Source organism: Zingiber officinale, chromosome 11A (assembly GCF_018446385.1).
Source record: "Zingiber officinale cultivar Zhangliang chromosome 11A, Zo_v1.1, whole genome shotgun sequence".
Taxonomy (NCBI): Eukaryota; Viridiplantae; Streptophyta; class Magnoliopsida; order Zingiberales; family Zingiberaceae; genus Zingiber; species Zingiber officinale.
In genome coordinates, this window is record NC_056006.1 from 92514188 (window position 1) to 92541396 (window position 27209).

Consider the following 27209-nt stretch of genomic DNA (forward strand, 5'->3'; position numbering starts at 1 on the left):
GGCCCCCCTCCTCCTCCACCTTCCCATGATGATGCGTCGGCATAGGAGTTTGTTGTGTTGCTATGGTGTCGGGTGACCTTTTGACTTTGTTTTGCTTATCCTTTCTCACCTCAAGCACTGTTGTTGATGATGTTGTTGGATGTTATTCACTCTTTTGCCTATGTTGTTTGAGACCTTTATCTTTCTATTTATGCATAATAGTTATGTTTCTGGTATTATTGTTACTCTATGATTATGTGTTTCCATTTGTAACTATTCGTGTACACATATGCTTCGGTTTACTCTTGTCATGCTATGGTTCGATGAAATTGTTGCCTCTTCTTATTTTTTTTTATGTATGTCAAAGGGGGAGGATATAACAAGTTTAAGTTAAAAATACTTTTGATAAAGCATATGTTAAGGGGGAGTTTTAGATTATAATGTTTTTAATATAGTATATGTTAAGGGGGAGTGTGTGTGGATCTCTTTATGCCTTATGGTTCATGATTTATATCATGCTTACAATCTTCAAAGTTATGAGATGAGTTTATGCTTCATGATAACAAATATCAAAGTTATGTTTCATGCCTATATTATGATTGTAACCTTCAAAGTTGGTTTTATGTCTAACTTAAACATATTGCCACACATCAAAAAAGGGGAAGATTGTTGATATAATCGACCTAGGATTAAATAGGGTGATCTTTGTTTTTGATGTGTGTGTCAAAGGGTTTAAGTTAGACTTTACATTGGTTCTAATATGTACTTAAGTTGTGCAGGACTTAGTAGATTGCACAAGCTTGGAAAGTTTCATGGCTCAGGTTCTTGGAGATTGGTGAAGGATGGTGCATCCGATGGACCACGGACAAGAAGCAAACGGAGTGAAGGGAAGTGAACCTCAAGGCAATGTGAAGGATGTCACGAAGAATAGTTGTAGGCTTGAGTGCATCTGATGGACAAAGGCTGAGGAGGAAGACTTCAAGAGCAACTCCGGACACCAGTCGACTGATCCAGTCGACTGGGAGCGAACAGAATGCCTCTGTTCGCTCAGTCCACAGTCACTAGTCGACTGATGAAACATGCAGTCGACTGGTTCAGTCGACTGCATGTTTCAGCAGTCGACTGGTATAATGCCGTTGGGATGATGACGCACAGGATCTCCACATATTTGAATAAAACAGTAGCCGTTGTGTGATACCAGTCGACTGCATGTTTTAGCAGTCAACTGATATCGGGAATTCCAGCATACTGTATATAAAGTTGAGAGCTTGGAAAGAAAAACTTAACTGATTCAAATTACTGTTTAAGCTTTCCAAGTGATCTTCAAGTCTTACAACTCTTATTCTCTCCTTCCTAAACTCATCAAAAACTTGTAAAAGGAGGAGATCCTCTTGTAAAGGTTTCTCCACCATCATTCTTGGATTGAAAAGGAGAAGATCTTAGTGGAGCTTGATTGGGTGTGTGTGTGCCTTGGATTAGTCACCTCAAGGAGGTAGAGACCAAGTAAATCGAGGAGTTAGCCTTTGTCCCTCAGATGCACTCAAGCCTGCAGCTATTCTTCGTGCCATCCTTCACATTGCCTTGAGGTTCACTTCCCTTCACTCCGTTTGCTTCTTGTCCGTGGTCCATCGGATGCACCATTCTTCACCAATCTCTAAGAACCTGAGCCATGAAACTTTCCAAGCTTGTGCAATCTACCAAGTCCTGCACAACTTAAGTACATATTATAACCAATGTAAAGTCTAACTTAAACTCTTTGACACACACATCAAAAACAAAGATCACCCTATTTAATCCTAGGTCGATTGTATCAACATTATCTTCCAGTGAAATTTTAATTATTTTTTTATTTAAATTTTTAATTATATTATTTTTTGAGTTTGATTATTAATAATAAATCTATCAAGTGCATTTTTTTTGAGATTAAATAAATTCTTCTATTTTTTTTCATACATTTTATATATCCAGAATCATATTTTTTTACAAAACATATTTATATTAAAATAATAATAACAAAGAAAATATAAGTCACTAGTAGTTTATCAAAATAAAATTACTTAGAATTAAATCAACAATAAAACCTGATTTACGTAATGTAGTCTTAATTTGATGATATTTTAAATTTCAATTATTACCTACACAAATATATAAGAAAATAAAAAATCAATTGGGGAAAAAAATTTCATACAATTGTTAATAATCTATTTGTTCATCAATATTTGAGTTCATTCCATGAATAATTTATTATTTATACAAAATAATAAAAAAATATTTTGAGAAAAAAAGAAAAGATTGAAAAAAATATTACCGGACAATCGAGAAAGACGAAAGATGCCTTTTAAGATTGAGAGAATCATCGACGAGATGACGAGGGAGAAAAAATATAAAGAATGAGACTTGAGAGCAATGAAAATATAGAAACAAGAATGTGATGAAAAGAAAATGAAATTCTATGGTGGATTGATGATAACTTTAGATAGATTTATAGATTCATATAATAATTATAATTAATATATCATTAATTAAAATTTTTGTTGGAATTGATAAATGAATTCCGTTGAAGGTATGGAATCGTCAACAGTAATTTTATCCTACTACTGATTTGATCATCAAAATAGTCACGCCTACAATGCTAAACCCTACTAATGTACTTTGCTTGGCAAGCCACCATATCTTAGCCCATAGGGTAGACTGTTGCAGCTTCGACTTAGGACACCGAGAGCGGAGAAGCATGAGCTAGCTAATAAAGGACACCATCGGATAATACTTAAATAATTTATCATCAAAAGTTATTAAGAAAGGACCTAGTAAAAAATTTACACAATATGAGGCAATTTTTCTTTCAAGAGAATAGTCAATAAAATATTATTTTTAATAAGTATTACAAATGAAGAAAATAAAAATCAAAGTATATTCATCTTACTAGAGGTCATTTAATTTAATAATATATATATATATATATATATATATATATATATATATATATATATATATGATCCGATGATAAGGATTTATCCCTGAAAGGTTATGATCACGATGGAAGTCAAAAATCTAAACGGTCAACATTCATGTGACATTGGCCGGTCGGACAACTCACTTGTCTGCCCAGAATAAAGAAGTACCGATTAGATATCATCATAGCTTGGCCAGACACCAAGCTTTCGACGCTCAAAGCAAAACATACGCTGAGCAACTAGCTCGCTCGGACTTACATCGAACCTCAGAACCCGTGAAAAAGGATCACAGCACAACGGAACTCTGATAGTGGAATATTGGTCGAGCGACCATTCTGTTCGGTCGAAGGACTAGACCACCTGAGTGGCCAAGGACTGGCCGAGCAGTTATCCCGCTCGGTCCACTAACGGACAAAAGGAGGATCACCGACAGACGACATAGTTGACGACATGGACAAACAGAGGATCATACAGCGGAAGATTCCACTATCATGTCAGAGATATGCCCGAGTTATTGAGATATAGTATCAGGGACGCTTTCCTGACATGTCTTTTCAGGGGAAGATTTAAGAAACGTGTACGCCTCGAGGAGTATGCACACGTTTCCCCGGAGTCCTATATAAAAGGCTCCAAGTTTCGACGGAGATATACACATTTTACTATAGCTATTGTTATTTTACTTCCTTGCTTATACATTATCGAAGATTGACTTGAGCGTCGGATGAATATTACCGAAGAATCTTTTCCTGATTCGAGGCTGACATGGTTATAGTTACAAATATATCTGATTCGGAATTTGTCAACCATTAATATGAACGTCACATCCCAGAGTGTCTTAGACAGGATGAGAATATATATTATATATAAAATTTAAATAATTTTATAATGTTAGGACTAGCGAAAGACATTCCGACTGCGCTATTTTCCATGGTGCCGCATTTTCTCTCTTTCCGACTGGGAAAATGACAATGCGACGACTTGTCAAAACATGAGTCAATCATGCGAAGCCACGCGGCGGAGGCCCACAAGACTTGACTACAACGTGACGCAGGGTCTTCACCCTCAAATTTTCAGTCCTATCACATCAACAATTTCTTTCTCAAATTTCTTATTAAAAACAAAACAAAAACCTCTGTTAATTAATATTCTCTCGTTCAGTTCAGGTCCTTTGCTGTGAACGCTACGATCGCCGCCATGAATCCTTTGCTGCTATCGCGGCCTCTCCTCTCGTGGTGCCTTCTGGCCATCCTTTTCACGGCGACCAGCGGGTGCCTTTCCCACGAGCGGGCGGCGCTCCTCGCATTCAGAGCCGGAATGAACTACAGCCTCACTCTCCGTGCACGGCTCTCTTCTTGGGTCCTCCTGCTCACGGCGATTGCTGCAGTTGGCCGGGAGTCATCTGCCACCCCACCACCGGCCATGTGATCAAGCTGAAGCTGAGGAATTCCAGTCCGCCACCGGATGATCCTCCCGCAGCATACGACTACAATGCCTCTCCGCAGCAGGTTCTCGAGATCAACTCGTCGTTGCTTGCTTTAACTGAGTTGAAGTACTTGGACCTCAGCTCCCATGATTTCCACGGAGTCCTCTTCCCGCAATTCATAGGCTCTTTTAAGGAACTGAGATACCTCAACCTTTCTTCCTCGTACTTCACCGGAGGAATTCCTCCTCAGATAGGGAACCTCTCACGCCTCCGCTACCTTGATCTCCAATTTGCTTTGGACTCGCATGTTGACACTCTCGATTGGCTCACTCAATTCTCTTCTCTCCAACACCTGGACCTCAGCGGCTTGGACTTGGCCCTCACCAATGTGGCGTCTACTCTTTCGGCTAGCCTTAAGGTGCTGCGAATGTCAGAGTGTGGGATTAATAGCTTCCCGATTTCTTCCAGCCTTGCTGATAACATCACCTCTCTTATCATATTTGATCTGTCTGGTAATCCCTCCCTCATCTCTGTTTTGCCAGAGTGGCTCTGGAATCTTAGTAGCCTCGCACACCTTGATCTTAGTTATTGTGCCTTTCGTGGTGGTATTCCTGATGCAATTGGGGGGCTGCCCTCTCTCACTCACCTGGATTTATCATTCAACCGTGAGCTCGAGGGTTCTATTCCTGGTTCTATGGCACAACTACGGAGATTGGAGGAGTTGAGTCTGGGAGGTAATCAACTGACAGGTAACTTTCCCAGTTGGATTCAGCAATTGACGAGTCTCACTACTCTTGATCTGCATGAGAATTTACTTCATGGTTTCATACCTGGAAGTTTAGGAAAGCTTGGCAATCTCACCGAATTAGACCTTGGCGGCAATTCCTTCCAAGGTGCCCTGTCGCTGGTCCACTTAGATAATCTAACAAAGTTGGAACTGCTAGATTTGTCTTCCAACTCCCTTAATATATCAGTCCACAAGAATTGGATTCCTCCGTTTCAACTTGAAGTTGCTGGATTCGGAAATTGTGATTTGGGACCTTCTTTTCCACCATGGCTACGACATCAAACTCGTATTAAGTTATTAGATTTGTCTGGAAATGAGATTGCAGGAGTTCTTCCTGATTGGGTGTGGAATATTTCTCAGTTTTCTATTGATGATTTGGAGCTCTCCGACAACAATATACAAGGCAAGCTGCCCAATTTTCCAGAGCATACCCATTTAAATATGTTAAGATTGGTTGACAATCTATTAGAAGGTCCATTGCCGGACAAATTACCAGTCGAACTCTCAACTTTGGTGCTCGACGGAAATCACTTCTCAGGCCAATTGCCAGTATGGCCATACGTTGGCTCTGTCTCACTTTCCAACAATAAGTTTAGTGGAGCCATATCTTCGTCAGTCTGTCAATGGACGATGCTCTCTTTTCTTGATCTTTCAAGCAACGAGTTTTCAGGTGAAATTCCTCATTGTTTGGGGGAGTCCCTCTATGGCCTGGAGATACTAAACTTGGACAACAACCTTCTTTCCGGAGAAATTCCGACCACGATAGGTTTTCTAACATCCCTAGGAATACTGCGATTGAGTAGCAATGGTCTCTCAGGCGGCATTTCTCCATCATTGCAGAAATGTTCCGAGTTAGTGCTACTTGATCTCTCCAACAATAATTTCTCAGGGAGCATACCGACATGGATGGGAGAAACATTATCATCACTAGCATTTCTCATACTCGGTTCCAACCATCTCTCCGGTTACATCCCTCAGCAACTAGCACATTCCGGAAAACTTCAAATGTTGGGTCTCTCACACAACAATTTGTCAGGAACCATACCTCCCAACATTTGGAACTTCAGTGCCATGGCATCAACGTCTCAAGTTCGGAATGAAGAACTGGAGTACCTCGAAGTAGAACTAGAAATGAAGGGCCAAATGTTCTACTATTCATACATTTCTGACCTTATCAGAAGTATTGATCTTTCATGCAACAACTTAGTCGGAGAGATCCCTGAAGGAGTTGGATATCTTGCAGGGCTAATTAATTTGAACTTATCCATGAATCACCTGAACGGGAGCATTCCTCAAGAAATTGGAAGGATGGAGTCGCTAGAATCTCTTGATCTGTCCAACAATGAACTTTCAGGCAACATACCAGAGAGCCTTCCATCATTGCACTTCTTGAGCCATTTAAATCTGTCATACAACAATCTGTCAGGAAGGATACCATTTCTTCAGCAACTCCAATCTCTCGACGATCCATCCATCTATGCAGGAAATCCTGGATTGTGTGGGCCGCCAATTTCAAAGCTTTGTTCCAACACTAAAGTAAACCAGAGTGGTGAGCCACATGAGACTAATGCACACGAAGAAGGATCTGAGTGGCTGTGGATTTGGATCAGCATCGTGCTCGGACTTGTAATGGGATTTTGGACCTTCTGTGGCATCCTCTTCTTCAATAAGAAATGGAGGTACGGATATTTTCATATGGTGGATAGTTTGCATGATGGAGTCTTACTGCGATTGGAGTTATTACTTGCTCGTTTGCGCCGTCGAGATTAACTTTCTATTTTTCTATAATATATTGTGTAAAAGTAATAATTTTCCTGCAACGTAGGAAATTGTGTGTAATAGTAATAATTCTCAGTTGACTTGGAAAGTAATTTATCGAGCTTTAAGTACTATAACTGGATGTAAATTAATATATAAAAAAAAGTAGATTAATACGTAGTTCATTTAGTAATATGTAGTTGGTCTTTCACAATTTTGGGAATTGATTGCACCGGTATAATAATTTTAAAACAACCATGTTTCATGTTCCTTAACGACTTGGCAGTTGGATCACCTTTCATCCTCGTCCGTCGCCACCGCCACGTTCCTCTCCCACCCATCTACTACATTGCCCTAATTTATTATTGTTTTTCTATTCTCATCAGCTGTCCTCTTCCATTTTCCAACTGTATAAATCATTCTCTTTCAGCATCATCGAACCGTTGACCACGAGAACATTTAACATCGCACCAGTGGAGGACACCGCTTCCTGTTTCCCGAGCGACATATGATCATTAATCAACGAGCCCAATTTTAAAAATTTAGTCTCTGTGCTAATAATAATAAATACATTTTTCAAAATTACACCCCCTCTCTCATCGTTGGGCTCCACCACCCAACCATGGTGTTGCGTCTCTTCCCGTGCTTCGGCCGGGGGAAACGCGGTGCGTCCTCGTCGGCCGAAGCCAACGACGACGAAGCCGAGGAGCCGCGGGGGATGGGGCCCGTGCTTCTGGAGCTGTTCGCGTCGCAGGGCTGTGGGACCTCGCCCGAGGCCGAGGCGGTCGTGTCGCGGCTCGGCCGCGAGGATCTCCGAGAGGCCGGCGAGGATCTGCCCCTCGTGGCGGTGCTGGCGTTCCACGTCGAGTACTGGGACTACCGCGGCTGGCGCGACCCCTTTGGCTCCAGCACTTGGACCGTCCGCCAGAAGGCCTACGTCGACGTGCTCCGCCTCGACACGCTCTACACGCCGCTCGTGGTCGTACAGGGCCGCGCTGAGTGCGTCGGCAATGACCTCGACGCCGTCGCCGCCGCGCTCCGGTCCTCCCCGAGATTCCCTTCCCCCACTATGCAGGTGGCGGAGTACTTTGATTCCCCTGCCTAATTCTCCTCTGTTTTTATAAGATATTGTCAGATGATTTGATTCTGATTGGGCGATGCCGGCATAGGCGAGCTTCGCAAAGCCGGAGCCGGACAAACTGGAGGTGTCGTTCATGGGCGCGCTGCGGACGAAGGTGGAGGGGAGCGGCGTGGACGTGATGGTGGCGCTCTACGAGAGCGGGCTGGTGACCGACTGCGACGGCGGCGAGAACAAAGGGCGAATGCTGAACAATGACTACGTGGTCCGGCGGCTGGAGAAGCTGGTGTCGGTCGAGGACGTCGCGGCGAAGAATATTGTCTCCGGCGCGGTGGAGTTCGCGCTGTGGGAGGGATTCAACGCCGCCAAGTGCGGCGTGCTTCTCTTCATGCAGAGTGAGTCGCTCCAGACATTTGGCGTTCAGCAAATCCAAATCCCCGACACAATCTAATTATAAATCATCCTCAAAATAAAATCGGGCTTGATGTTGCAAACCGATTGATTTTTCGAAAGCTTTTTTATGTGTTCGATATGGAAACTGGCTGCGTCTCGATGTGTCTTTTGTTCCTAAAGAATGGAATTAATCTGACAACAAAATTCAAAAAGAGACGAAATTTTTCGCCAATAAACAATATTTAATATCTGACGACGCAGTGGTAATGTTCGCTTGAATGCGTTGTTCATCGATCGGAGAACAGGACTTGTATCTCACCGTTCCAATATGGAACGATTATATTTTAAATATACTAATTGTTATGGTGAAAAAGTTTCCCTAGATTACTTTATTAAAATTTAAATTTTTAATTTAATTTTTTACATTCATCTTATCATTCTATTGGTCTTTTACTTTTTATTCCTTCTTTTAATTCTCTATATGAATTCGAGATTGATGAAAATTTCAATATTTTTTATAAATCTTTTTAATTCTTTAAATACTAAAGAAAATATTTTTTTTCAGAATATTCCATTCCTCTAAATATCCAATATTTTCATTTTTTTTCTCACAAATAATATCTTTCAAATTTTCAAAATATTTCATATGTTCTAGAATATCCTCCAAATTTCCTAAATTCTCAAAAATTTTTGATGAATCCAAGTAATGCCACATGAGATTCATTTGGTATGTATCCACCCCAAAATTGGTTAGCCATGGGCAGCCAATTTGAGATGCTTTCTCCTTACGTATTTTCTCCTACTCAACCATTAGTTATGCTTTCAAATGAATCAAGAAGGGTTGCTATTGACCAATCTATCGGCGATAATGAATTTGTGTTAGGATGTATACTAAAAGCCTAGTTTTTTGTATGAACATTTATTTTGAAGTGAGAATCACATTGGTCAAATGTCTGCATTTAGTTAAATGCAGTTGCCCATTTAATTTATATTTTAAATAACATGGTGTGTGATGTCATGCAGAAGATCATGTAATCAGTTCCTTATAAATTATAAATAGTAACTCACAACCAAGATGGATTGAGACAAACCATTGGAATGGTTGTAGTGTAATTTGGTATTAGTTTATCTTGACTATAAAATTACACTACTACACTATGTGGTATTGAGCATGACCATTTAAGGTTATTTCTTTTTATACTGACTACATAAAAGAACAGAACCTCTGTTATTATGGATGTGCGTACTCTTAATTCCGATATAATAACAAACACATATACTTAGTATTTATTTCTTTAAGTTATCAATGGGTGAGATTTATTCGTTAAATCAATAGACCCGATAAGTTGGGAAATAATATTATTTATATGCTATGTTGTTGATTATAGAAGGAAACTGTGTCCTAGTTATCTACGTTGATGATGTCCCCTTGAGGAGCTCATAAGGATTATCATGTAAACTCTGCAGGTGGACTTAGTCCAACATGATAATGAAGTTGAGTGGTACTACTCTTGGAGCTAGATATTAATTAAGTGGGTTGTCAGTAACTCATTTAATTAATGAGCATTCGATATCTTAAATACAGGGAGACTAATGCACTCATGATAAGAAGGAGCCCATAATGTAATATGAGATTGGTGCGGTAGTTCAATAATGACTCTTTAGTGGTATGAGTTATTATTGATGAACTTGAGTTGGATGTTCCGGTCGAACACAAGAAGTTTAAGTCCATCAGGAGGCCAAAACGAATTCCTCCTCTAGGTCCCTGTTGTAGCCTCTTATTAAAACTATTTGTATCCACCCAAAGTCCAGCTTTTTACTCAAGCTAGGGGTTGGCCACATCCTTAGGGGCCGACCAAGCCCATCTTGGTGTCCAAGATATGGCCGACCAAGCCTTGCTTGGTGACCAAGCAAGGGGTCAACCACTAAAGAAATAAAAAGAGAGATTTTAATTTTTTAAAATATTTTCTTTTATAACAATCTACAAAGGATTAAAAGAGATATTTTAATTTTAAAATCTTTCCTTTTTTGATGTCATTCACATGATTTTAAAAGATAATTTTAAATTTTAAAATCTTTCCTTTTTTGTTGGGTTTAAAAAGAGAGATTTTAATATGGAACAATTATTTTATATATACTAATTTTTATGGTGAAAAAATTTCCTAGTTTACTTTATTAAAATTTATTTTTTTTAATTTTAAAAAATATATAAATAAATTTTTAATCTAATTTTTTATATTTATCTTATCATTCTATTCGCTCTTTACTTTTTATTCCTTCTTTTAATTCTCTATTTGAATTCGAGATGGATGAAAATTTCAATACTTTTTTTATAATCTTTTCAATTCTTCAAATATGAAAGAAAATATATCTTTTCAGAATACTCACATTCATTCAAATATTCAATATTCTCATTTTTTTTCTCTCACATACAATACCCTCCAAATTTTCAAAATATTTCATATATTCTAGAATATCCTCCAAATTTCCTAAATTCTCAAAATTTTTTTAATGAATCCCCACACGAGATTCATTTGGTATGTATCCACCCCAAAATTAGTTAGCCATGGGCAGCCAATTTGAGATGTTTTCTCCTTATGTATTTTTTCCTACTCAGCCATTAATTATGCTTTCAAATGAATCAAGAAGGGTTGTTATTGACCCATCTATCAGTGATAATGAATTTATTCCAACAACTCAGTGGCCATCACACTTATCACAAGAAGAGCGTGAAGTTGAACCGGAGAAAGATGAATCAGAACGAAGATTTTAGTCTCTTGACGAAGATGTGGTCCTTGCAAAGTCATAGGCAACTATCAGCACCAATATAGTCATTAGTAATGACCAGAAAGATAAAACTTTTTAGAAATGTATATCAGATTACTACAACAAGCATTTGTTGGATCGTAAAGTTCGTTAGGGGGGTGAATAACGATCGTTGAAACTTAATAGAGTAAGCAGCGGAAACAAAAAAATAAGAACAATGCTAACACCAAGTTTTTACTTGGTTCGGAGCCTTCGTTGACTCCTACTCCAAGGCCTGCACTCGTCGACTACTTTCGTTGGGCAATCCACTAATAATTCGTGAAAAGAGTTATACGATTAGTACAAAAACTATACAACTAAATTACCGACAACAAGGAAATTAAAACTGAATCGCAGGTTGTCAGAAGTGCTTCGCAGCATCGTAGGAGTATCTTTAGAGTAGTGCGTAACAGAGCAATCGTGGAAGAAAGTAGTGTTTCATGCTTTGGTAGAAGGCTTCTTATATAGGTAGCTCTGGGCATCTAGACTATGATGTCGGCTCAGCCAATCAGTGTGTTCCATGTTTGCAACGAGAGAGACTTTTGCATTCCGGGCGCTCGGACCAACTCCGGGCGCTTGGACCAACTCGAGGGGCCCGGATCCCTTCCGAGTGCCGAAACCACTTTTTCTAGCAAAGCTTTTTCCTACAAGAAAAAGATTAGTCCGAGACAATAAACATTATACTACCCTGCAAAACAAAGTTAGCACAATATAGCAAATAGAGTAGTAATTAGATTCTGTCTCCTCGAGACCAGAATATAGTCAATATCTCAACTTGAATTTTCCAAATGGATATAAGTTGAATCGACGCCTACTGTTCTCTCAAACGGGGAGCGCGTCCTCATAAAATCACTCTCCTCCATTGACTTACCTTAACTTACCGTCTTGCCAGACATCCGGTCAGCCTATCGACCTATCTGGACTTCATGTTAGCTATCCGATCATCCCGTTGATCTAGCTAGACTTCCCTACAACACTGAGTTAGAACAATAGATAAAACAGTAAAGTAAGACAGTGTTTAACAGATTTCAAGATTCGCTGGTCCGGTCGATCACATATAACCTAGGGTTACCTCTATTAGGGCTGCCCAGCTTCACTCACTAGGACTTCCATTATTTAACTTCACTCACCAGGACTTCCACCACCTAGCTTCACTCACTAGGACTTCCATTGTTTGACTTCACTCACCAGGACTTCCACCACCTAGCTTCACTCACTAGGGTCAAACTTCACTCATTAGGACTTCCACTACCTAACTGTTGGTGTAATATTCTCTAGGTCAAGGTTGACTAAGCTTGAGATGACTCAAGCTTGAGTTTTGATGTTTGGGTTTCGATATTTGATAATACATGGAGATTGCAGGTGCAATCATTCATTTGGGGAGATTGTTGGTACAATTCTCCTCTGGTCAAGGTTGACCAGTTAGATGTGAAGAAGAGTCAAGTAGGTCAGACTAACTGGATACTTGACTGAGAAGTCCTGGTGAGTGAAGCCAGGTAGTTGGAAAATCCTGGTGAGTGAAGCCAGGTGAAAGACCTAGTGAGTGAAGCTAGGCAGAGGAGAAGTCCTTGTGAGTGAAGCCAGACAGTTGGTGAAAATCATAGTGAGTGAAGCTAGGTGAAAGTCCTGGTGAGTGAAGCTAGGCAGATGGGAAATCCTAGTGAGTGAAGTTAGGTGAAAGTCCTGGTGAGTGAAGTCAGACAGAAGGGAAGTCCTGGTGAATAAAGTCAGGCACGTGGAAATCCAGGTGGGTCAAGGTTGATCGGACACCTGATATTGAGAAGTCCAAGTAGGTCAAAGGTTTGACTGGATACTTGGCACAAGGAGAAAAGTCCAAGTGGGTCAAATGGATTGATCGGACACTTGGTGAGGAAGTCCTAATAGGTTGAGGGTGACCAGGTGCTAGGAATGATGCCCCAACAGGTTATGGTTGACCGGATGTTGGGTTTTAGGGGCTTGGAACTTGATTAGGGTGAATAAAGTTGATTCAATCGATCAGCTGATCATTGAATCATGTCCAATCGACCGGTTGATCGATTGGACTGGTGCTGCGACAAAAACTCCTCCCAATCGAACAGTGGATCGATTGGGGGAGTGACGTCGTTGCACAGAAGCCCTCCCAATCGATCAGCCGATCAATTGGGAGGCTAGAAATCGCAGGAGAGCCTTGAATCGATCGGGCAATCGATTCCAGCTTTTTCCAAAGAGCATAGAGGCGCTCTGGATTGATCGACCGATCGATCCAAAGCCTCCCCAATCGATTGAAAGTAATCCAATCGATTGGGATCCGACCGTTGACGCAGATTATATCTGTTGGCGAGCGTTCTTCTTCGCATAGCACACACGGCTACAACTCAATTTATCTCAGATCTTCACAGCAACTCTCTGAGCTCTCACCGCTAGTTCTTGAAGGTTCTTGGAGGCAAGTGCTTGTGCACGTCCAAGTCAAGAGGCGATCTATGACAAGAAGAAGAAGCTAGGGTTAGGGGTTCAAGTGTAAATCTTGTAAGATTTCAATTATATTTGCTTCCCTTTCTTTCTTCTTATACTGAGAGTGTTGTAGGGTTTATCCGCCTTTGGTAGTTACCGTAAAGGAGTGTTTTCATAGTGGAGAGTGCTCGTGTGTGTGGATCTTTAGATTAGTCACCTCTTCTTGAGGTGGATACCAAGTAAATCCTTCGTGTTAGTGTTGTATTTGTGTTTATTATATTTTTCGCTGCATATCATCACCAAGAAACAAGCGACGAGCGCACGACGAGTTATTCAACCCCCCCCCCTCTAGAATATTTCGACCCTAATAAGTGGTATCAGAGCAAGGTCGCTCTTCACCTGAATCATCGCCGGAAGGGGTAACAAGGCTAGAGGGTGAAGAAGTTGAAGCAAATTCAAAAGTCGAAGACTTCATTAAAAGGCTCAACTTTAAGATGGAATTTTGAGATGGACTCGGATTTGACACGAGGGTGCCTCCACCATTAACTATGACGAGTTTTGATTCTTGCAAATCAAGAATTGAAAATTTCTTGATGATGGAGATATAACAATGGTTTGCTCTAATGGAAGCTTCGAAGCTCCAAGAAATTCAAAAGGCAAGATCCTCAAGAAAAGCAAATGGAGTCAAGAGCAAATTCAAAGGAGCGAGGCAAATGAAAAAGTGACCAAGCTATTGGTCAATTTATTGTCAAGTAATATTTTGGCTCAAATTGGAGAATTCGAGGATGCCAAGGAGCTTTGGAGCAAATTGGTAAAGATTCAAGAGATCCCTCCACTGTACAAAGTCAAGAAGGATCCAAAGAGGGTGACTTAGTGGATCAAGGTCAAGAGCAAGAGGACTCCGAAGTTTAGAGATGCTCAACTTCCGAAAAGGAAGTCCAAGAAGCCTCATCTTCAAAGGAATGCAATGAAAAGAACAAGGAGCATATTCCTTGTTCCATGTACAAGATGAAGATGAAGAAGCCTCTGCCTCTAGGATTGAGGGGGGAGATCTTCACTGACACCGGATCAAGAAGAAGGAGAAGCTTCTACATCCGGGTTAAGTGGAGAAGAAGATGATGCATCCTCCAAAAATCAAGAGACATCAAATGGAGGATCAAGTGTCATCCCTACACATGAAGGTATAAATGTTTCAATTAAAAATAAAAATCATATCATATGTTTTGAGTGTAAAGAACATGGGCACTACAAAAGTAAGTATCCTAAATTGGCTAAGAAGAAAGGTCAAGTAGCACAAAAAGGCAAGGAGAAGCTCAAAGAGAATGTCCCCACAACAAATAAGAGCAAGGAGCACATTGTGTGCTTCTTGTGTCAACAAAAAGGACATTATCGGAGTCAATGCCCAAAGGGGAAGAATGCGATCAAAGTTAAAGGAGAAAGCACAAGCCAAGGGGGAGCTTCCAAGGTAAAAACCAAGGTATCATTTATTGAGCCTATCCCCTTGAATTATGGTAAAAGACATGCTAATTCTAGTTTGTATCATTTTAATGTTATTTACCATAAAAATAGGAAGCATGATAGCATTAAGGAAAACATGTAGCTCTTCATGCTAAAACTACTACACCTAGGATTAGGAAGGTAGATAAAAATCTAGGCAAGAAAATAAAGGATCGTAGTTATAAGCCTAGAAATAAAAATGGTCAAGGATTTAATGAAAAACTAAAATCTAGGGATTTATGGGAAGAAAATCAAGTCTTGAGGTCAAGGCTTGATAAAATGGAAAAGACCCTAAAAAGAATGAAAAATATCCTTAAAGGGCAAAAAGAGCAAAAAATAGGTCTAGGAGCACATAAGTCATCCAATGGTCATAAGAGTTTGGGATACAAACCTAAAACCAAGAAGGATGTGCCTTCTTATCATAGAGTTCCATATAGCTATGGAACCAACCTTAGGTCTAGCGGTCAAGTCAAGGATATACGGGAAGTTATCCCTAGGAGTATCTTTATAATAACAAATGTGATTAAGACTTCTAAGATGTCTAAGAAAGTCACTAAGAAGGTCACAAGGGAAGAAATTCCTAAAGTTGACCTAGAAAAGGTGATCAAGCTTCTAAGAAGCCTAACAAGGTCATTAGGAAGGTATCTAGGGAAGTTATCCCTAGTGAGTACCTAGAACATCCAAGGAGCACCAATAGATTTTGGGTTCCTAGGAGCATTTTCTCTACCCCTTAGATGGGTTAGAGAGTGTCAACTCTAATTAGAAGGGTAGTTAACCCAACTTTGATGAAGTTGACACTCGGAGAGTATTTTTAAGGTTATTATTAACCTTTGAAAATGAAGTGGATCTTCATTTACTCTTTAAAAAGAGTAAATTGTGCCATAATTTGAAATTTTTGATTTTATTGTAAATTGGCACAAATTGGAAAAACTTAAGAAATGTCAAGTTGAGGTTTTGGTATTTTTTTAGGAATTTAAAGGCAAATATAAGCCTTAATTTAAAGTGTTTACTCTTTGGATGAGTAAAATATGCTAAAGATTTGAGGAATATACTTAATTTTAATTGGCACAATTTAATCATGGGATAAAGAAATGTCAATTTAGATTTTGGCATTTTCATGAGTAGATAAGGGGCAATCTAGGTTAATTTTAGGTTTAGCTAAGGATTTAAGGACACTTAGATAGATAATCTAGGTACTTTATTTAAGCTAAACTACCATGCTTTGTTTGCCCATCACATGTCATGACATCATCTTTGCATTCATGCTTTATGATGAAAAGCACAAAAACACCATGTCATGTCCTACATACATCATGTAGTTCTAGCGATTTTTCTTTTGAAAATTATGTATTTTGATGTATGCCATAGCACATCATGCATTATTTTTAATTCCTTGCAATTAAGGACAAATGACATTCATTAACAAGTTTCATCCTTAGTGGATGTTCAAAATTCTTAAAATACCTAGATAAAAATGCATGATCCCTAGTTTAGGGCAAAACCAAACTTTACATCTCACGAAGACTTATAATTTGACTTGTATGTGTTTTAGTGCGCATTAGATATAAGTGAGATGTTAGGACAATGAATAAAACTTAAGATGTTGATTTAGCGCATCTAGTTTAGTTTTAGGTTTATCAAAACACATAGTTATATGTTTTCCAATCATTGGGAAAGCTAATGTACAAATCATGTGCATTGAGCCCAAAGAATATGGTTGGATATTAGTTTTGAAAATAATTTTAAAATGCTTTTGGAAAACCTTGATGAATGCTATCTTTTGATAGTAATCATCATTGAAAAGTTAGACACAAACTTGAACAAAACACTAAAGTTTTTACAAGTTTTCAAATTTGTGTCAATCTTTGAAAATATGAAGTATTTTCATAGAAAACTATTTTTCCTTGATAGTATATACCCTAAATAATTTCTACAACAATTTTTATGATTTTTAGAATCTTGTAGAATTTCTGGGGAGTTTCTAAAAATCACTAAAATTGTATTTCAAATTTTCAGGCCTTCAATCGATCACCTGATCGATTGAAGTGCCTCAATCGATCGGGCGATCAATTGAGAAGACGTTTATCATGAACTGAAGCTTAATGAATCGATCCACCGATCGATCCACACTTATTGAATCAATCAGTGGATCGATTGGGTCAGGTTCAATCGATACAAACCCCAATTTCAATCGATTGAAGTGCTGATTTTGGCTGGGAAAACCTGTTTTCAGCATTTTAGACCATTTTTAGTCTAGGTAACCATTCCTAACCCCTCAAAGCATATTTTTTTTACATTTAGGGAGAGTTTTCATGATGAAAACAAGGATGGATTGGTTAAGAAAGACTAAGTAGAAGTTTAGGTTGAGGTTTGATTTTAATTTTAAAATTTTGAACCTCAAAAACTTTAGATTTTTGGATTTTCTAAAGAATTAAGAATTCCAAGTCATTGTTGGTGCAATGACAGAAGTTTAAAGTATGTCTTTAGGGGGAGTTACTCTTTAAGGATATGGAACTAATTTTCTGACACCATTGAAGGTGATTAAACCTTCATTTAGAGAGGCAATTGCTCAAGCTTGAACGTTGAAGAACAATGGCGAGTGGATATCTTCATCATGGGGCATGGATGCTCTAGGATGAGCATCATAACGTGGAATAATGCTCCAAGGTGAGCATTTAATACAGTGAAGGGTATGAGACCTTTATTGTTGGATTGGTTAACGATCAAGGGTGAGCGTTGAAGATACTGAAGGGAATGAGACTTTCATTATAGTGTTGTGAACAACGAATGAAGTTGTGAACAATGGTGAGTAACTCTTCAGGGGGAGAGTTCTTTTTGATGTGTGCCAATAGGGGGAGAATGTAGGATTTAAGTTAGACCTTCATTACCTAAAGAGGGATTTTGCCCTCTAGGAAAGGGGGAGAATGAAGGAAACCCTCATTCATGCCTTGGCATGAAGGAAGTTGAGGTGATGAGATTAGCCTAACTTAAAGGTATTGTCAAACATCAAATAGGAGGAGATTATTGGTGCAATATTCCCTAGGTCAAGGTTGACCTAGTTGACTAAGCTTGAGATGACTCAAGCTTGAGTCTTGATATTTGAGTTTCGATGTTTGACAATACATGGAAACTGATAATACATAGAGATTGCAGGTGCAATCATTCATTTGGGGATATTATTGGTACAATTCTCCTCTGGTCAAGGCTGGCCAGTTAGATGTGAAGAAGAGTCAAGTAGGTCAAGACTGACTAGATACTTGACTGAGAAGTCCTGGTGAGTGAAGCCAGGCAGTTGAAAAATCTTCGTGAGTGAAGCCAGGTGAAAGACCTAGTAAGTGAAGCTAGGCAGAGGAGTCATAGTGGATGAAGTCAGGCAATTGGTGAAAATCCTAGTGAGTGAAGGTAGGTGAAAGTCTTGGTGAGTGAAGCCAGGCAGATGGGAAACCCTAGTGAGTGAAGCTAGGTGAAAGTCCTGGTGAGTGAAGCCAGGCAGAAGGGAAGTCCTGGTGAATAAAGGCAGACACGTGGAAATCCAGGTGGCTCAAGGTTGACCGGACATCTGGTATTGAGAAGTCCAAGTAGGTCAAATGTTTGACCGGATACTTGGCACGAGGAGAAAAGTCCAAGTGGGTCAAACGGATTGATCGGACACTTGGTGAGGAAGTCCTAATAGGTCGAGGGTGACCAGGTGCTAGGAATGATGTCCTAACAGGTCATGGTTGACCAGATGTTGGGTTTTAAGGGCTTGGAACTTGATTAGGGTGAATCAAGTTGATTCAATCGATCAGCCGATCGATTGAATCATTTCCAATCGATCGGCTGATCGATTGGACTGGTGCCGCGACAAAAAATCCTCCCTATCGATCAGTGGATCGATTGGGGGAGTGACGTCATTGCACAGAGCCCTTCCAATCGATCAGCTGAACGATTAGGAGCCTCCAATCGATCGGGCGATCGATTGGGAGGCTGGAAATCGCAGGAGAGCCTTGAATCGATCAGGCAATCGATTCTAGCTTTTTTCAGAGAGCACAGAGGCGCTCCGAATCGATCGACCGATCGATCCAAAGCCTCCCCAATCGAATGGGAGCAATCCAATTGATCGGGATCCAACCGTTGACGCAGATTATATCCGTTGGCGAGCGTTCTTCTTCGCATAGAACACACGGCTACAGCTCAATTCATCTCAGATCTTCACAGCAACTCTCCGAGCTCTCACCTCCAGTTCTTGAAGGTTCTTGGAGGCAAGTGCTTGTGCACGTCCAAGTCAAGAGACGATCTACGACAAGAAGAAGTAGCAGAGTTTCAAGTGTAAATCTTGTAAGATTTCAATTGTATTTGCTTCCCTTTCTTTCTTCTTGTACTGAGAGTGTTGTAGGGTTTCTCCACCTTCGGTAGTTATCGTAAAAGAGTGTTTTCATAATAGAAAGTGTTCGTGTGTATGGATCCTTGGATTAATCACCTTTTCTTGAGGCAAATGCTTGTGTATTATATATATATATAAAATGTTAATTTTAATATATCTTTTTTGAATGATATAATTAAAAAAAAATTACACGATGAATATAAATACGAAAAATATATAGAATTCGACCATTATCAACTCTAGAACACACCTATATAGACAATGCAAGCCGACTTTTAATATTTCATATATATTATTTTTTTATTTTAAGATTTTAAATATATTTTAACAGAATTTTAAAAAAAATCTCAAAGAATTAGGCTAAAGAATTTGCCATGGGCCTAGTAAACGGACACATGCCGCATTGCTGGGTCAACACGATCTTTTCTTCCACCACGTAGCATTGCTATTTGCTGGTCACATGCAACCGACGCGGGCAAGGCAGCAGATCGAGTCGCCGGGGACCGCAACGCCCATGCTCCTACCTGGCCGCACGTCATGCGCCAGAGCCCCATCCCAAACCACGCGTCTCACGTGACGCACTCCCCGCCATTCCCACGCCCGTCACTCTCGCCGTCCTTTTCGCTGCCTTGGCTTTTACTGCATCTATTAATGATTGCGTCTTCCACAAACGATGCTTCCAAGCGTCCGCCTACCATTGTCTCGCTTAGCGCAGACTTGTCCTGCTATTGCGATCTGGAGCCCAACCATTCACTGCTCATTGCTCAGACCATAATGAAATTGGCGATCTTTATTTTTATTTTCGTCTTCTCAATTTCTTCGTTCGGAGAGCATCAAAATACACATACATAATATTCACACTAGTTCATCGACAACATTGCTCAAGATCACGCTCATCCCCGAGCGAGAGCATGTTATTAACGCCCCCAAAAAACCGTGCGCCGTGGCTAATCGATCGAGGCCCTAGGAAGGACCCCAGCAGCTGAGGTACATGACTTTCCGGAGCGAGTCGTCAACCTGATTCTGCCGGTCCTCCGCGCCGGCCCCTCGCAGCGCTCGCCCTACACCCAACCCGGCGGCGGTCGCGGCTGCGCCCGCGGAGGCCGAAACGACGCGGTTGTCCGCACTTTGGAGGGAGCAGCGGACGGACATTGACTTGAGCCCCCCTTCGGAGTGTCCCTGCATCACCGCCACGCTCGCCGCCATCCAGACACGCGTCAGATGACTCATTTTCTCTGCCCTCTTCTCGTCTATCGCTGCGATTTCGGTTCGGTCGATGCCAGTGGCGCTCAACTCTGCAGAGATTTCTAGATTTCGTCGGAGCTGGGATGTTACGTGAAGGTTTCGATGGGCGGATTGCAGGAGGTATTGAGATGGGGGTAGGGGTTCATTTTATAGGCAGAAGAAGGGCTGTTTTCTCAAAACCATGAGAGGTGCAATAGCGGTTTCTGGTTTTTTCCTTTTAGCCGGTTGTTTCAGCCTGGTGTGTGCTTGCAGACACGCACTTTCTGTCAGAGGTAATAAAATCGTTCCTCTTTACTAAACCAGGATTTTATCGCTCATCGATTGGGCAGATTTACTTGTGGACGATTCGACATGATGGTCAGGATCTGCCCCACGCTCCGATACTGCGTCAAGGAATCCGTCATCGCGTTTGTCGTTTTCTAATTGTATAATAATACTGCCACGTGTCAGTCTTTCTAGCGAGGATGGTCTATTGATTGGACAATTAAAACTTTTTTTCTTTTTTGTCTACGTGCTCTTTTATCCTTCTCATTTTAGGAATGATGCCTAGCCGAGTCTTGAGTTCATTGAATCAATATTATGCTGTGGAACTTTAGCACACAGTCAGATGTCCTGCGGTGTCTGTGGGCATGAGGCATCTGATTAGTTTATGGACGGAAAATTCTCATCTTGTTTGGGGTTAAGTTGGATGGGATACTCTTGTCATCACTCATGTGCTTAATTTTGGAGATTAATTTAGAAAAAGACAGGATGAAGAATTGAACCGATATACTTGAAACCACAGGTTTGGGCCAGTGGAAAAGGAAGACAGCCCCCTGTTTTCTGGGTACTGGAAAGCCGAAACTGAGAGCCAGCCAATTCTATATAATGCTTCGCCCTTTTTCCTCGTCCTAGCAACAACAAGTGCTTGTTTTCAGAACTCATAAAGAGAGAGACGGGCATGGCTTCGGTGAAGAAAGCTTCGGTTTTGGTGGCAGCAAGCGTTGGCGCAGTGGAGGCGCTCAAGGATCAAGCAGGGTTGTGCAGATGGAACTACGCTCTGAGGTCCGTGCAGCAGCACGCCAAGAGCAGCATGAGGTCGCTGTCGCAGTCGGCGAGGATGTCCTCCGCCGTCTCTGACGGGAGATGCAGCGAGCGAGCCAAGCAGTCGGAGGAGTCGCTGAGGAAAGTGATGTATCTCAGCTGCTGGGGACCCAACTAGTGTTTGGAAACCAGATAGTTATGTAGAGTGATAGAATGCTGAACAGAGGTTCAACTTGTGCGATTGTATAATTTTGCGCTGATAACCACGGAGTAATTTGATTACATATCTTCTATTGCTTATCTTCCAAAGTAAATGAATAGTCGTGCCTAAATAGGATGGTTGGAGATTAGTGTTCTGTTGAGTAGAAGAACAACCAACGATATGGTTCCATCTCTAGTCGGTTGGAGGTGTTGTAACATCGTATAAGGGGCAACAAGTTTCCAGATCCGATCTGCACAAAATGAGGTCAGAAATGAATTCAATCTTTGAAATTATTGTACACCAATCGATAAAAAAAAATTCAATCTTTGAAATGAATTCATGTTAAAAATTGTTGCTTTAGGTGGAACTAGATCGTCGTACCTTGCGCTTCTCCTACCCTTTAACATGACGACACTGATATGGATCGCTCATCGGGTACATCGAGTTCCAGAGGAACGCAGAGTCGGACCAGGAGAAGAGGCTGAAAGAGAGCAGGATAATTCTTTAATCTTTAATTTACTAAAGGCAATCGACTAAATAAGTTGTCCGTAAATACGATATATTATTATAAAGATAGCAATAAATTAATTGCAATAAATATATTTAATTTAGAAATATTAATTTTACTATTCGATTAATGTGGATCTTAATTATGAGATTGATCTTAGTCATGATGTTAAATATAATAAATTAAGAAATTAAAAGTTATCGAGTTGTCACATGTTCACGAATAAAATGAAAATTAATCTCGACATAAAAAATAGGATTTACCGTAAGATAAATAACTCTAATATTATCACACCAGATTTTAGGCGTAGCAGTGGGGAAAAGTATAATTTTAAAAAAAGAGATTATGGTCAAATAATTTCTGTCATCGCATTAGATATAGTTTTATATTCAGTTTCAGTACTTGAGCAAGAGACTGTAGGTTGCCTCTTTGAAAGCTAGGAAATAAGATATCCTCCAAGAAATATAGCATATCCACTAGTAGAACGTCTATCTTCGGGAGATCCAACCCAATCTGCATCATTGTAGGTAATCAATTCTCATGACGATTGACGATATAAAAGAAGACTATGTAGAATAGTACATTTGAGATATTAAATAATTCTCTTAATACTTTTCCAATGGTGTTCAGTAAGAGCATGCATAAATTGACAGGCATGATTGACAACGAAAGCAATATCGGGTCGTATAATGGTAACATATTGTAAGACACTGACAATGCTTCGATAGTTCTGAGAGTCAACCATTGAAGGCGAGGATAAAGGTGCAGTGAAACCACCTTCAATGTTAACCATTGGATTTAATTTAGGTAGGTTGAGGTTTATGGTTTAGGGGTTTTCCCTAAATTGTTCTTAAGGATTTTTATTTAGCTATTCATTTGAGTTGTAGCTAAATAAAAATGTATATATATTGGTGACACAGGACTTTGATTCGAGACGGTGTCTCTACGAGGGATCTATTTTGGATACGATCCTCTTATTGGAGGCGGGTACCTTGACTTATCTATTTTGATACGTTATATTGATATGATTAGTAATATTTATGTTCATTTTTGCATGGGTATATCATTATCTATTACCTGAGCATGTTGTATTTATTTCCTGCTGTTGCATTCATGTTCCTTTGATTATATATGACCTTAAGGTAATGACATACCACGCCTTATTATGTTCAGGATATTGATTTATTTTATCATACCTGACCAATGTACCTAGATCATATTATTTGATTCATATATCTTTTGGTACACATTTTGGTAGAGATGGATAGGATCAGAATATTTCCATCCTTAGTGTCATGCATCATCTCGCATGATTGCATGCCATGTGATTGTTGGCTCCATTATTGTTGAGCACATCGCCAGTTACATGGATCTGCACACACAACCACTCATGGGTTAGTAGTTTTTATCAAGCAGGGTGTGTTACAGTAGGTTGCTCTGTCAAGGGCTCCGCTGGTCCACTCATGGGTAGTGTGACGCAGCGTGGTAGCATGACAGGGATCCCTCCTCTGGACTGGCTTTGGGAGATGAGAGCATTGCGCTCCCCCACTTATTTCTTTTTATTATTTTTTTTGATGAAAAGATAAATATATATCATCAAAATGCACAATCATACAAGGTGATCCTGAAATCCCTTATGTCGTGTATGATGAACTATCAAATCTGAAAGGGGAACCATGGTCATGTACATGTGCTCACTCGTGTACCATCTATCCATGTCACCTCTGCACAAGCAGGATGCAATCTCGTCCTCTGTACCGGATACTCAGCTAAGGTATCATCCAACACTGCCTGCTATCTCTGTCTAACTGCTCGTGTGTTTGCATCATCACTGTCCACGCTATGTCCTGTGTCCTGGAAGCAGGTGCCCCACACCTCCTCCATTCCTCTCGTATGTCTGTGAGTCTCCAGGGACTCCAAGTCAACTCGATCCATCTCCTCCTGTGTCATGGGTCAGGGTCCCATGATGTCACTTTAAGCAAGTGACCAACTATCAACGGGTAATATCTTGATTTTTGCATATTTTTAATTGCAAAATTTATACTTGCCATTTTTCATCTTATTTGCTTTTAATTTTATCCTAACTTAATTTGGGTTGCTCACATCAAAAAGGAGGAGATTGTAAATACCCTGTGGTAGTTTTGATGTAATCAACTAAGTCAAGTTAGGTCTTGTTGTGTTTTGATGCCTTGTGTCTAAATGTACAGGAACTTAGGAGCACAGGAGGTCGAGCGAAAGACGCAGCTAGCGAGAAGGACGACACGAAAGAGAGTCGACGGGCTCTGTGCGTCCCAGGGACAAGTCACTACGGAAGAGTACGCTAGCGGACGAAAAGGAAGCGCCCAACGGTTCCAAGGGACTAGAAGCTGGAGCGGAAGGTTGCTCTAGAAGGTTGGAAAATGGATTCGGGTGAGCTCTATTACAGATGGCTGAAATAACCCAAGCGAACGGAGCCGGATCGAGGAGAAAACAAGCAATTAACAAAATGTTAACTGTCCGGGGCGCTTGGACCAAGTCCAGGCGCCCGGATCCCCTAGGCGCCCCCAGGGTGCCTCGCCCTGGGGGAGTCGTATCGACACCGCCTAGGCATCCTGACCGAAAAATTTATCGAAACCCCACTTGTCGTAACCTGTTGCAATATGGATAAAGTTCTATCCACGTTTAGGTACTTGAAACCCTTCCAGGCGCCCTGATCAGAACTATAAGTATAGGCCTGATCCTAGTAGCTAGATAAAACACTTGTAAACAATTCTTCATCTGTTTAGTTCTATAACTAAGTGTTTTAACTGTTGTAAGAGGCTTCTCCGCCTGAAGGAGATTGGATAGTGAGCTTTCAACGTCTTGGATTAACAATCCCCTGATTGCAAACCAAGTAAAGGATCTGTCTCTTTTTTTTTGTTTGTTAATTAGTTTCTTTTTATACAAGTGTATTTATTAATCAAGCTATAAGTCAAGGAAGGTGTCTATTTTTTTATAGGATAATTCACCCCCTCTTGTCGGCCGCAAGGGACCAACATTATCAACCACGGAAGCAAAGTTTGTTGCTGCAACATCTGATGCTTGTCAAGCTATTTATTAAAAAAGATTTTTACAAAATTATATTTCAAAGAGGTTGGACATACTCTGATTTATTGTGATAATAGTTTGACAATAAAACTTTCTAAAAATCCAGTGCTATATGGTCGAAGTAAACTCATAAATGTGAGATATCATTTCTTGAGAAATCTTACAAATGATGAAGTTATTAATCTTGTTTACTACAGAAGCAAAGATTAAATTGCTGATATTCTACCAAGTCTTTCAAATTTTCTATATTTCAGAAGCTCATAAAGTTACTTGGTATTTCTATATGGAATTTAAAAGTTTGACTCTTTTTAAATTGATTATAACATTTGGAATATTAGTTTAAGGGAGGGATTGATAAAATTAGTGTATTAGTGGATCGATGAGTTGACATATTTTAACTAGTAATTGAGTTAGTGAAGGCGAAATAATAGAATAATAGTTGTAATATGGTGTTAGTGCTAGTGGCGGAGAAATAATATGATAAGGTTTGTAATACGATGTTAATGTTAGTGGAGGAAAAATAATAAGATAATAATTATATTTTATTATGATAAAATTATTTTATCTTCCTTCATATCCTTGACTCTTGTATTTATTTATTTATTTGTTTTTCTCATCAACCTAGGTAGTTCCAGTCAGCAACTGAACTAATACATTCTCTAGGGGAGAACGAACAAAATAAAGATTGGAAGTTACCAATAAATACAAGAAATATAGTGTCATCAGGGTCGGCCCTAGAGGAGAGCGACACTGGACGATGACCCTGAGCCTATAATTTTAGAGAGCTTAAATTTTTTTTTAATATTATGTATTATAGACATGTAATTGGGGTCTTGAATAGTTGAACCCAAATTCATATTTCAAAATTTTTAATATTGTCTTTTACTTTTATTTTTTTAGAAATGTAATTAGGGTCTTGAGTAGTTGGAGCTCAAATTTATTTTGGATTTTTTTTTTCTGCCCCGGACCTCCTATGTAGAAGGACTGGAGCTTTGTGTCTCCTTCATATAGCAGTGAGTCCAGTCAGTGGCTTTTGGCATCTGAATTTGCAATGAATTCACCGCCATGTTGAACGCGAACTCTGGACACTTTGTTTACCATTTATCCATTCTATTCTTCTCTCTTCAGTGGAAACTTTGAAGGAACCACTATAATTAAATGTATATTGTTTCATCCTAGTGTTAGACAATTAACTAACGACGAAACTTTACTCGTATTATCTTCAGACCTTGTAGGATCTAACCCAGTCGGCTAATTCAGACTCAATCTTATATGTTTTTCATTGACAAAAGGTTTATCATTTTATTGCACAATTGATACGGCGTGTTGGTGTGAGTAGACTCAAAGATAATATAAAATTAATGATTAAGATGACGTGTCAGTCAAAATTAAGATGAGATAACGGTCAAAGTACAGGTACCGCTCACTTGGCTATCAGGATTCATAAACTCTAATATTTAGTTTGGAGATCTAGAGTTTGAATCCTGGGGAAGGCAAAAATCCACTGGTCAGGGGTGAGAAGACCTAGTGAGTAACGGCACGACCGAGGGTTGTCGGTCGACGACATAAGGGACCGCCAAGGGACCGCCAAATGACCCGCCAGTTGGGTCGCTCAAAGAGCTGAGGGGTCGGGTCGTTACAGAGATAATATGAAATTAATGGTTAAGATGACGGTCAAAGTACATGTGCACGTATCCG

General features: G+C 40.0%; 3 protein-coding genes across 3 annotated transcripts; all 3 read left to right on the plus strand.

Moving 5' to 3' along the window:
- The first annotated feature begins 3921 nt into the window (after positions 1 to 3921).
- LOC122031579 (receptor-like protein EIX1) lies at positions 3922 to 6913 on the plus strand. Its single transcript, XM_042590676.1, has 2 exons — positions 3922 to 3985; positions 4092 to 6913. Exons 1-2 carry the CDS (start codon positions 3922 to 3924, stop codon positions 6911 to 6913), a joined length of 2886 nt encoding a protein of 961 aa, XP_042446610.1.
- Positions 6914 to 7523: 610 nt separating this feature from the next.
- LOC122031580 lies at positions 7524 to 8516 on the plus strand. The gene is made up of 2 exons (XM_042590677.1): positions 7524 to 7976; positions 8071 to 8516. The coding sequence occupies exons 1-2, from the start codon at positions 7524 to 7526 to the stop codon at positions 8428 to 8430; spliced, it is 813 nt and encodes a 270-aa protein (XP_042446611.1). The 3' UTR covers positions 8431 to 8516.
- Positions 8517 to 21592: 13076 nt separating this feature from the next.
- Positions 21593 to 22017, plus strand: LOC122032707. Its single transcript, XM_042592023.1, has one exon. The coding sequence runs from the start codon at positions 21653 to 21655 to the stop codon at positions 21911 to 21913; it is 261 nt and encodes an 86-aa protein (XP_042447957.1). The 5' UTR covers positions 21593 to 21652; the 3' UTR covers positions 21914 to 22017.
- The last annotated feature ends 5192 nt before the right edge of the window (positions 22018 to 27209 follow it).

Coding starts and splice junctions, on each gene's coding strand:
- LOC122031579 (XM_042590676.1), top strand. CDS start 3,922: ATGAGTCAATCATGCGAAGCCACGCGGCGGAGGCCCACAAGACTTGAC. Junction 3,986..4,091: donor TGACTACAACGTGACGCAGG/GTCTTCACCCTC, acceptor TCTCTCGTTCAG/TTCAGGTCCTTTGCTGTGAA.
- LOC122032707 (XM_042592023.1), top strand. CDS start 21,653: ATGGCTTCGGTGAAGAAAGCTTCGGTTTTGGTGGCAGCAAGCGTTGGC.
- LOC122031580 (XM_042590677.1), top strand. CDS start 7,524: ATGGTGTTGCGTCTCTTCCCGTGCTTCGGCCGGGGGAAACGCGGTGCG. Junction 7,977..8,070: donor TCCCTTCCCCCACTATGCAG/GTGGCGGAGTAC, acceptor ATGCCGGCATAG/GCGAGCTTCGCAAAGCCGGA.